We start from the raw sequence: 12,455 nt of genomic DNA, 5'->3' as shown, positions 1-12,455 counted from the left end.
GTGTAGTGAGGGTACCCAGATGAGCTCCCCAGCCCTGCTGTGGCACATCTGTGATGATGGTGAAAGATGGGACTTGCCTGTGGAAGGGGACCCCAGTGCACATGCTTTGTGCTTCTGCCCACCATTGGAGAGAGCGTTTGACCATGTTTGGAAGTGAGACTAGCTTGTGTAGGCTGCTTATCCGAGGTCTGTATACTGTGCTCAGCCAATGTTGTAGAGGCCTCATGTGTAATCTGACATGTGGCACTACTGTAGTTGCTGCTGCCATGTGGCCTAGTAGCTGGAGACATGCCCTGGCAGGAAGTTGTGGAGCCGGTGTGAAGTTGTGCCAGTTGTAGTATTGCAAGGAACCTCTGATAGGGTAAGGATGCAATAGCATGGATGCAATCGAGTTAAGCTCCTATAAACTCTAGCTCTTGGGCTGGTTGGAGCTGGCATTTGGAGAGGTTGATTTGGAGGCCACGTGAATGGAATAGCGACATGGTGGTCGTGTCTGAGTCCTGAGTTTCCTGGAATGACTTGCCCCTTATAAGGCAGTCATCAAGATATGGATAAACTGACACTCCCTGTCTTTGCAGGTAGGCCACCACAACTGCCAGGACCTTGGAAAAGACCCTTGGCACCGTGGATAGGCCAAAAGGTAGTACTGTATACTGGAAATGTTGTTCCCTTGCTGTGAATCATAGGTACCTCCTGTGCACAGGATGTATGGGCACATGGAAGTACTAAAGAAAGATTAACCAAGTAAGGAAAAGAAAACTAACACTAGCTGTATCTCAGAGGAAAAATCTGGAGAGTGCACTGTGAGTTCTGACCAACGCCACCGGCAGCAGAAAAGGAACTGAGGAGATCATATCTCATGTGTGTACATTAGCCGCCTAGCATGTATAGCACTTTTGCACATGTACGAGCTAGCTGTCAAAGCCGCTGCTATTGAAATCTTCTGGCCAGGCATGCTGCGGTGCCAAAACACCTAAGGTGGAGCACCCACAGGGATGCTCCTCAAAGAAAAAACTATGAAGATACCCACACCAGACCATGTCTCCCTTGACCCATGTGGAAATGCCGCATTTCACACTGGTCATTCTCTGATCTGAGATCTCTGCTGTCAGCTCCTCTTTCCCCGATGGACTTTACGTGTGTTTTTTTCTGAAGATTACATGATTGTACCTAGATATGTGCCCTGTCATTACAGTTCACATTTTTAAAGTACTGGGACCCATAACAGACAGCCCAGGGTGCACATAAGCATTCAAGGCCAAGGGTTCTGTGGCACGCACGCTATATAGATTTTTAAAGGATGCTGGGGAGCAGCCTCTATTTGTGAAACATGCCGAGACAGGAAATCACGGAAGAGCAGTTCTGAAAATTAAATTTAAATCAGATTATTAAAAGAGTTTGAGGGTGGGTGTAGGGTAAATTGAGGCAGTCCATGGTATCTTGCTGAGAACTGACAAACTCAAATCTGAAAGTATCAGGCAAAGCCTGAGAAGCATATAGTACAGCAGTTACTGTGCCCCTGGTTCCCCTGGCAACCACATTCCAAAAGGGCCTCACTTTGATAAGGCCGATACCAAACAACCACGTGGGATTGTTTTTCATTGTCTGCTTTGTTCCTAGAAAGTAAACTTGGATCCCAAAGATCGCAATACCACCCCCACAGGAGACGCATTATATTTCTTGCCGACAAAATCACCATCAACATGCCTTTGTTTATGTTGACTTATTTAGCTTGTTAGGAATAACTACCAGTATTAGTGATAACATGTTAAATTGGCAATGGGCGGAGATACTGTGTAACTGTCGTAGACCACTGTCTTATGTGCATATCTTACTTCCGCTGCTAGACCTATCAAATCACTTCTCCTCCGTCCATCTGCTACCTATATAATCCAATGTATGTTTTGGTTAAGTTAGTGCTCACCGGGTTAACCCCTGATGAGTACTCCACCAGCTGTGTGAACCAATAAATCCTCTGCTTGTTTTCACCTGCACCCAGCGTGTCCAAGAATTATTCCCAACAGTGGGTCTTGTCTGAGATGCACCCAGTTAGCAGTCGGAGGGTCAGCAACAGCAGAATTACTGTGATTTACTTCCTGGAGGGAAGTTATGAAAGAATGAAAGGATTTCACTTAAGCGCTGGGAACTCTTTTGAGCAAGGAACCACCTTTACAAAAGGGAGAGTTTCTGCCTTAAACAAAAGAGGAATGAACTGCTAGAAATCTTCAGTTAAGATTTGAACCACCCTTCACTGAAATCAAGGGAAGTTTTGTCATCAATTCCAATGGGAGCAGGGTTGGAACTTTAAATAGACTTTGGAAGATTGTTGAAACTGGGAATTTGAGAGAAGCTAATAGCTGCGGTATTACAAAAGTACATATGAAACTATGTAGCAGCATGAACTAAGGTAACTGTAGCAGGAAATAGCTTGAGAATTAATTAAAATATGTTTCTTATCAACCAACTTCTGACCAAAACGAATGCACATAATGGTAACAATAACCGCAGATAGCACAATTAAGTACCAACTTACTGTATTGAAAAGAAAAATATGGTGAGTTGGAATGCCTGACATTACAAATAGGAATTGCTTTAAAGCAGTAGTGCTAATTTATAGCGGGTTGAAAAGAAACCAATAACTAAGATTCATTCGTGGTTAGGAACTACACCAAAAATATGAATTAGGCCATAGGAGGTGGTAAAGCAGCACTATAGATAAAGATTCCATAAGATACAAATTCTAGGTGGAAAATACTGAGAGACAGAATCTATATGGCTCTATTGAGCAAACTGACCTATGAATGTGGCAACCAGTAGCAGTATGGTATCTCCAGGACATGACTTGGAATGATCCAGATTCCATATATTTGCACTCTGTTTTCTCTGCAGGGCTTGCTGCTGTGTAAGGCTGAAGACCTCTTCTTCCTTGAGGGCAGATATATATTTTACATATATCTAATCTTACATACCTACACACACAGTGGTAGGATGACTGAAGAGGGTTGCAGCATGGTCTCATTGTTGCTCCCAGAATTATTTGTGGGAAGAAATGATGTAATTGCAGTGTATAAATACCTGATTTAGATTGTCCAAATCTCAGCAACTGCCCCAGATTTTTCGAATCTTCCCAGTTAGTCTCTGCATGGAATGTGTCAACTGAGTTTTAAAGTGGATTATCAAGCAAACATTTCAAAATAATTTTTTCTTTACAGATTAATGAGAAAAGTGCCTTCTATTCTCTACTAATCCCTCAAAGACAAACACTTTCAGCCACTAATACAGAATACTGAAACAAAGCAATAAACTGAGATATTGAATTCTAACATGTCAATTAGGGAATAGTCCCTACAGAGACAGTACTTGACAATTTTCATGTTAGAAAATGCCCTATAAAAATGAACTGAATTATGCCTTCCTGATTCAAATAGCCAAGAATGTTGATTATTTTTTAAAAATCCACAAGCCCTATATTTGCTTCATTTTTGCTCACAGTACAACACTTTCTGATGGGTTATTTAGTGGTCAAATCCATCTGTGCAGTCCCGCTGCTTAGAAAGGTAAATTACTTAAATGGTTTGAGCTTTCTCCTGTTTATTGTTGCCAGGGGAACCACTTCATTGGTATTCACCAGTGTAAATTGTTTGACTTGCATTTCTGAGAGCCAGATGCAACAGTGAAATGCAACATTCAGGAGAAAAAAAATCTACTGCCGCATACCTGAAAACAATCTAATGTACCGAAAAAAGGTCACAGAAGCATTGCAGCTTAAATTGTTTGTTTTGGATTTCTTCTTGGCCTTTTAGTTAAATAGACAGATAAAACTTTTATAATTTGGTATTTTCACTGTAGTCCTATGTGTAAAATTTATCACTTTTAACCACAATGCACATGAAACACTAAATAGTGCTTAATCAGAAGACCTGGTCAAATTATATTTCTAAAATAATGTCAATTCAATTTTTCCCTGATTAATTTTTTGCCCCTTTAATGTTCTTTCACTTGTTCAAATTAAGGTTATCATCTTGATTATATTTAGGAATTAAGTCTTGATGTTATCAATGTACTGTATTTCCAATTAGCTTCCATATTCTATTTATCTGAGGGCATTTGTTAAGTGGCAATGTGATCCACTGTGGAATAGCTGTTTTTTACATATGGTGGAAGATTTTTTTCAACAATATGAATGGCCCCTTGAAAAAAAAGTATTAATGCAGTATCTGCCATGTAAGGTGCACTACACCCTAGATTCTGAGTTTCTTTAATGAGACCAGCCTCTTGTAGAAGAAATGGTTCTGGAAGGTGTTGACCTCCAACAGGCTTGCAGTGGATATTTAAGCCACGCTGGTTTTGGGAAGCGAGCATACAATCACTTGCTAACAATTCAGACCATGGAGAAACCTTTGTGGGCAAGAGCATAAAGTTTTAAAATTTGATGGAATTGCTGCAAAGTCCCACATGTGTTCTGTTTTAAATTTGCTCCATGAAAGCAGCACTTATTATTTGCATGACTCTAACATCTAGGAGTCTTCCTCATGGACCAGCATCCCATTGTGCTAAGCACTTCACAGAGAATTGCTCCAAAGAGTTTACAAATGAAGTATAAAAAGACAAGAGAACACACACAGAGGCAGACAGATGGGCAAGGAAAAGGAAGCAATAAACCAATATTGAGCTACTAATCCCTACTACTGCTTTCAGGCCTTTGTTTTAATTTCACAAAACCAAGTTAACTACTATTTATATTTTACACATTATTATGCCATAAATCCCTCAGTAATGGTAAGTATTTGACACAGAATTCCCTTTGTAGCCTTGATCTAAGGGCAGAGGGATCCACGTACTGACTCAATTCCCTTTAAAAGTTGCAGGGAATTTACCCTACTCATGTAGAATGTGGACCACAGTTTGGTCAGGGGGTGCTTGGGATCGAACCTCTGCAGGAAGGGCTCCATTTCTATCAAGTGATCAGAATCCTTAACTCAAGGTAAGCCTCACACACACCCCAAACCACACATCAAATACACTCACTGTAAGAACCATGGAGGGTTTTTTGGAGACCTATAGCAACATCATAAGACCCAGAAATACCCAGAAACAAATGGAGTCAGTTAAGTCTTCAAAGTGGAGTTGTAACATACTTCATGTGGATCACAACACTCAGCAGGCAGCCATCCACATTCTGAACTAGCTATGGATTCTAAGTCGTCTTCATCGGTAGTCCTGAGTCAAAGCACATTGAAGTAACCTAAACTATTTACTAGAGTATTTTTAGAAGATTGCCAAGAACTTCGAGAGGTTTGGATAGGCGCTCTTTTATTACAAGGTAACCGAGGCCTGGATAAAGAATGGTGAGGTGTGCATGATAGGGATGGAAAGGAGCTATTCTGCTCCCTGGCTACATGTCCCCCAGCAATCCCCACACATACTGAACAGGACCAACTGGACCCACTGGTGAGAAGGAGGCATGGAATTGGTTAAGGATGACGACTAAAACCCGAATTTTCAAGTACATCAGCAAAACCCCATGATCACATGCTAAAAGTTGTTGACAGATCTGAAAGAACGAACACACACCTGTTATTTGCCCAACACCAAAACTTTCTGCTTCTTAATAAGTGAAATGAAATCAGTCTTGAACATAAAGCAGATACAATTCAGAATCCAAACAGAATGGTTGGAATATCCAGTTAAAATGAGAAGTTTGGTGCTACCAGATTTCAAGGGATACTCATAGACTCATAGACTTTAAGGTCACAAGGGACCATTATGATCATCTAGTCTGACCCTCTGCACAGTACAGGCCACAGAATCTCACCCACCCCCTCCTAGAATAAGACCCCAAGATGCAGAGAATCCTCCAGCTGTGATCTGTACCCCCATGCTACAGAGGAAAGCAAAAAACCTCCAGAGTCTCTGCCAATCTACCCTGGAGGAAAATTCCTTCCCAATCCCAAATATGGCGATCAGCTAAACCCTGAGCACGTGGGCAAGACTCACCAGCCAGACACCCAGAAAGTTCTCTATAGTAACTCCTATCATCTCTCCATTGACCTATTTCCCACTGATAATGATTTCAAGGGATACTGTATTCTACTGCGCCAGAAATTAGACTGGTACCAGAATGGATCTCCATTAGAAAGACAATCACAGTTACAAATGGAACCACGACTGGCAAACCCAAATACATTATGTAATTGTGCTGGATTTGTACCCATGATATATTACCCAAGCTCAAAAGTGCACTTACTAAGTTGAGTATATTTGAAGCACTTGACTCAACAAAAAGAACACTTCCAAGTAAAAGCAAAAATTTAAAAAATGATGCTTTCAAACCTGGGTTGAATGAGGAAGTTTTAGATTTTGAGGAAACGGTCACTATGATGAGTGACAATATTGTTTTAGGATTGGACAACCTTAAAACAAACTGATCTAGCATATATATTAAAATATGAAAAGAATGTGCAATATGAGTTTACAGAGCAGAGATAAGATGGAGGAGGTAAGAGCTCTGTGTAACTTGGAAGCTTGCCTCTCACCAATAGAAGTTGGACTAATACAAATATTGTCCCACTCATTTTGTTTCACTAATATTCTGGGACACACACAGTGACACCACCGCTGCAAATGTAAGTTTATGCATACTGCTTACTTCATTAAAAATATCTCCCACATTCTTGTTCTCAGAATACTACTTTTGCTGAAATTTTCTTTAAAAAAAAAAAAAAAATTCAGCCTGAATCAGATACCAACATGGAAAATTTCAGCCAGAATGGTTAAAGTTTGGCAAAGATAAAAGCAACTGATAATAGGATGTGTCAGGCATCCTTAACTGTAAACTGACTACCTACCTGTCCTGCCTATTATATATACACCCACATACATACATATATCATCCATACACAATGTATGAAACTGAATCCCAGGAATGGTAAATCCATTGCTTCAGTCTAGGCTTTACAGAAAAATACATTTCTCAGAGAAAATTCATGCTTTGTAAGGGTGGTGTGGTGGAGCAGAGAAAAACATTGTAAGTTCCAGCTCATAAACATCTGTTTTCACACTTGACTAGTAAGATAGATTTACTAGCCATTTGGTATATACCAGAGATGAAATACAAAAAGGATAATAAGTTGTTTATTGGGTAGTAAATTATTCAGTGATGTGAGGGTTTCCATGGAGTCTGCTCCAGGTTTCACAAATTAAAAGACAAGCATTCACTGCATCAAGAGGTAAAATTATAGAAAATAGCTTTCCGAGTGATAGTCTTATATGGACTCATTTTGAATAATTCTAAGCAGGGCTATGAAGGCTAATTTTAAAATGTTTTTCAAAATAGGTGGGGTTTTTTTAAGCATTTCCCTGTGTCATGCTAGTGCAGACATTACAGGAGAGATGTCTGAAGGATAATTAGATTAGTTGCTTGAAACTCATAAATTTAACAATAGAATAAACAGTCAATATGGCTCTCAAACAGTATTTTAAAAGAACAGGAATATTTAATATGTAAACACAATGTCTGGAATGAAAGATAGTGATAAGAGACAGTACAAATTAATGAAAGTGAATGTGTGAACAAAAAAAAAATCACAATTAATAACCACCAATAAAACCAAAACATCAGCCTTCATCTTACATTCCTACACCACAGAATAGTGCACAGTCAGTATTTTACTCTCTCTCTCTCTCTCTTGATAATCAAATCTGGTCCCTGGCAAAGCTATAATGAGACCTCAATAGATGGTGACACTTGCCTGGCCTTCCATAGAGCCAGAAATGGCAAAATCTGGTTCCACTAAAATCATTTTATACTGTTAATACAGAGCACTGACTAAAGGACAGAATGGAGACTCATCGACTCATAGACTTTAAGGTCAGAAGGGACCATTATGATCATCTAGTCTGACTCCCTGCACAGTGCAGGCCACAGAATCTCACCCACCCCTCCTGGGATAATCCTCTCACCTATATCTCAGATACTGAAGTCCTCAAATGGTTTAAAGACCCCAAGATGCAGAGAATCCTCCAGCAAGTGATCTGTGCCCCATGCTACAGAGGAAGGCGAAAAACCTCCATGGCAATCAAATAGTAAGAACCAAGGTGTAAGTGGAATTGCTTCATCACAACCTTCTAAAAAAAAAAACCACACATCCACACTCACCAAGAGGATAAAGACTAGATTAGTAAATACAACATAAGAATGGCCATACTGGGTCAGATCAAAGATCCATTTAGCCAAGTATCTTGTTTTCTGACAGTGACTAATGCCAAATGCCCCAGAGGGAGTTATCAGAACAGGTAATCATCAAGTGATCCCTCTCCTGTCACCCATTCCAGCCTCTGACAAACAGAGGCTAAGGGCACCATTCTTAGCCATCCTGGTTAATAGGTATTGAGGGACCTATCTTTCCTGAATTTAACTAGTAAGATGAAGCAATATTTTTTTGAGCAGAGCATTACTATCTATCACCTGTTAAATATTCAAAGAGGCTTACTAAATCAAATTCATTACTAGTTTAATTGCACTGAGTTATCTCAAAAATAAATTTGGCTTCTAACCAAACCAAACATGATTTCCCCTAAATCTTGGCTTTTTTATTTGGACTTTTAATTGTCAGCAGTTTTCAATAGGAACTGAAATAACAGCAGACTGAGGTAAAGTTTGGACTAAGATAAAGGACCCCAAAGTGGTATAGCTCACAGCAAGATGAAATTAAAAGAAATTAAGTTATCAAACACACAAATACCAGTTAAGTATCAGAGGGGTTAAGTTATCAAACACACAAATACCAGTGAAGTGTCCAAAAAGATAAAACATGCCAGAGTTGCTTTATGTACAAAATGTTTTTGCTTATACCATTAATACATTACATAAAGATTTGGACACCAACCACATATCAACAACAAATATATTTCAAATAATTATGGTAGAGAATAAAAAAGCCCACAGACACAAAATGATAGTAGACTTTTATTAACATATCTTACAATGTTGATTACTGTATTTCTAATTCTGTACTTTTTGATGTGTTATAAAGTTTGATTTAATTTTCTACAGTAATGTACTGTACTTAAATGATCATTCATACAGGATACCACACCAGTACATCTGAAGAATACACATACCCACACCCACCACTTGAGTTTGGAGCTGTTATTTTCCAAAGAAAGCTTAATATAGCAGGCTTAAAAAAAAAGTTATGGGGGAAATCAAAATTCTAGTTTAGCAGCATGCATGTATGTTCAAGTACAATTCTTGAATCAAGTGCTTTTTTCTTTTTTAAAATTGGCTGGTGACTAATTCACCAATTCCAAAATAAACACTATGAAATACCCAGATTTTAAAGTTAAGGCTAATAACTTTACTTCACATCCATATGCACAACCATAAAACATTCCATTTTAAATAATACACAGTAATCAACTTCTGGAGACATTATCTCTTGTAAAATATAGCATCAGAGTTTCAAACTATAGATTACTCAGTTCATGAGCCCTGCAATAATGTTGTGCTGGAGATGTAAATAATCTTTTTGCTCTTCAACCATGTTTACAAAATGGTCTAATATTCATAATCAGCAATGCAAAAATATTACAGGCTGAACTTATGATACAGTATTTAAAAAACTATTATTTTGGAAAAGACAGCTATTTAGTTGGTGAAACAGAATAATTCTAATCTTACAAGAAGTATTCTAATGCTTTGGAAATATATATATATATTTATATGTATATATAAAAACAGCACACCATTATCATGTATTTTAACTATAGATCTTGGGGGAAACTGTTAGGGCACACCCTTTTTTTAAAGTGTATTTTACTGTCTCTCTACTTCTTTTGACCGTTACATGGTCATTGTATTTCCCCTATACATTTTTTACTAGATAATGACTTTCAGTGAGACCCTGAAAGAAGGATCTGTTTTCATTTTGTACACATGGTTTTAGCATTAGATTTTTTTTACTTTACACATATAAATTTTATTTTACATAACAAGCTATGAAAAGCCCATAGTACCAGGAACTGCTTGATAGAATTAGCCAACAAATATCTGACTCATTTGAGAGAAAAGCTTAATAGCAATATATTACATACCAGTATTTATCTGTAATCTTCCCTATCTACTTACAGTGTGGAGTTTAGCCCAATCATACCTAGTCTCAACGATTTTTAAGTCTTCTGAATATAAACTGTTTATTCGGCATTCTTCCAATGAGGATTCAAATGTATTGCTCATTCACCAGGGCTACTTCTATTGCGCTTTTTTCTTTTTAGGAAATCAAGCAGAAAGAGCACTGATTACTCTGCACAAATACAATACAAATGAACCTCTTGAGCTGACATGAAAGATTCAAAATTATGTTTTATTTGCAGGATAACCTGCACATTTCCAATCCAATCATTCTGAAACATGCATCTGTTGGCAATGAAAGGCAGACAGGCTTATAATTAGAGCTTGCCATGTACAAATTTTACACATATAGTAAACATCTACATATGTTATCACCCCTAATTTACTCAACTGAAATGGCAAATTTCATTTCTGGAAAAGAAAATATAAAGAAAAAAATATATGTCCTTTTTTCATAATAAGATACTTAATTTGTAGCTATTTCACTTATATTTGGAAAATATCTATTAAATTCCTGAGAATAAATAAGGTTTTCAGCAATGCGTGAAATCTTTCAATAGACCCTCTCACATTAAGGTGAAATGTTCTCTAAAAAGTTCTTTTAGACCTACTGTTATTATATAGTCTCACAAATCATGTTTTATACAATTACAAATGAATATCACACAAAAATCTCAAATTATTACAAGGCAAAGAAAAATCTATCTAGTATGTTTAGCAGATTCAATTCACATGTACAGTGTTTCAGAAGTTGCTAAATGACTCAGTTCCACCCAGAGAAATATAAGGTTCTGGGACTTGTCACTCCTAAACAAGTATAAGTATAACTTGTGCTTCTCATCATTAGTGGAATTCTATTTTTTTTTAAAAAAAGCTAAAAAACAAAAAGACTACTGAATGAATTTAGATTTTTCACACCATTCAGCAGAGATTTTTAAATTTTATACTGTCATAACGTTAATTTGAAAGCAAAAGCACCTAATTATTGAAAGACTTCATGTATTTGCATCTTTTCACTTTTCCCCCCCACAGTGAAAGAGCTAAACTCCCATTCAGTTGAAGCTACGGTCAGTCAAGATGCATTCATTCATGGTAAAGGCGATGATATAGTTGGATAATAGCGATAATTTACAACCCATTGTAATGTGGTCCCCATCTTTTATTAATGTGATCAAATGTATGAGATACCCACTGCTGTTCAAGCACCTTGTATCTTTCCTTACATATGTAGAGAGGTTTACCACGCCTACAGGAAAAGAGAAAAACACAAAACAGTTAATAGTGAAAAAACAAGGAGAAAAATGTTATCTGGTGGCTCTAATAGTAATAGTCTAACAATAAAGTTAAAAAGATGCAAAAAATCATTTTCTTTTGAGTTCATGTGTACATCTGTATATATTTATATTCTAGGATTCATTTGTTTTAAAGCACACATGTATTGAAACTGTTGACAAAAATAATGAGCTAAGTGCTTAGACATGACTGTCCAAAAGCCGGTATTGTAGGAAAAGTTGTGGGAGAAGCCTGGGGGGCAGAAGTCTAGGTATTGTAGTACACAACATAGGTCTTGCAGGGAGGTAGTGCTCAGTGAAGAAAGGGCTCTACTGGATTGATCAGAACATCCTGGAAAATGAAGCACGCAGGGATTGAGTGTTGCCTGAGCAATATGGAATGTGACTCTGGCACTTGAAATCCAGGACAGGGTGGCACTGCAGTCCCATGCAACAGACAAAGGGGTTGTCTTACTGCTTAGTTCATTAAGTGTTTATTTGTCAGGCAACGTATGTGCTTTCTAAAGCAAAGATAGGCAGGCATCCCATACAAAAATACATATACCTAAGCAGAAACTGAAAAGACATAATGAATGCATGATGGAGAAGTGGCCAGGTCACTATGCCACTCACCAGGTATGTGCGAGGGAAGTAACCGAAAGAAACATAGTTGGGCAGCTAAGCTCAGGAGAAGCTGCCCTTGCCCAGGATGACAGCAGAGAGCTGAGCCAGGAGAGGTGCTGGCGAGTGGCCAAAAAAGTCATGTGTGCAGCAGATGAGGGGTTTGGGATGCATTGTTGGTAGACTATGAGGGAAACTGGGAGGATCTTGGATGTTTTGGTTGATGGAGCTGTGGTGAGCTAGATGTATTATTACAGGATGTGTATGTGTGTGTGGGAGGGTGGATAAGTAAGTAGGGGCTGGAGGAAAATGAGTGTCATCCCAGTCTGATCAACTGATCAAATTGACTTTAGAGTGCCTGAAAAGAAGTTGGAGCATAGCAGCATATCTTGCCCTAATCTGAAGTTTGCAAACAATATTAATTTTGTGAA

The 12,455-nt window shown here is 38.2% G+C and overlaps 1 protein-coding gene across 5 annotated transcripts in view; it reads right to left on the bottom strand.

Moving 5' to 3' along the window:
* Positions 1-7,675: 7,675 nt before the first annotated feature.
* Positions 7,676-12,455, bottom strand: part of UBR3 (ubiquitin protein ligase E3 component n-recognin 3) — a 242,138-nt gene continuing 237,358 nt past the window's right edge. For all 5 annotated transcript variants that reach the window (XM_075933593.1, XM_075933589.1, XM_075933590.1 and 2 more), the window contains one exon: positions 7,676-11,378. In XM_075933593.1, coding sequence (XP_075789708.1) covers positions 11,261-11,378 — 118 coding nt within the window. In that variant the 3' untranslated portion in view covers positions 7,676-11,260. The remainder of the gene's footprint in view (positions 11,379-12,455) is intronic.

The sequence above is a fragment of the Pelodiscus sinensis genome, chromosome 7 (assembly GCF_049634645.1).
Source record: "Pelodiscus sinensis isolate JC-2024 chromosome 7, ASM4963464v1, whole genome shotgun sequence".
Lineage (NCBI taxonomy): Eukaryota > Metazoa > Chordata > Testudines > Trionychidae > Pelodiscus > Pelodiscus sinensis.
The sequence above is the reverse complement of the archived record's forward strand: the minus strand, read 5'-3'. Positions and strand labels throughout refer to the sequence as shown.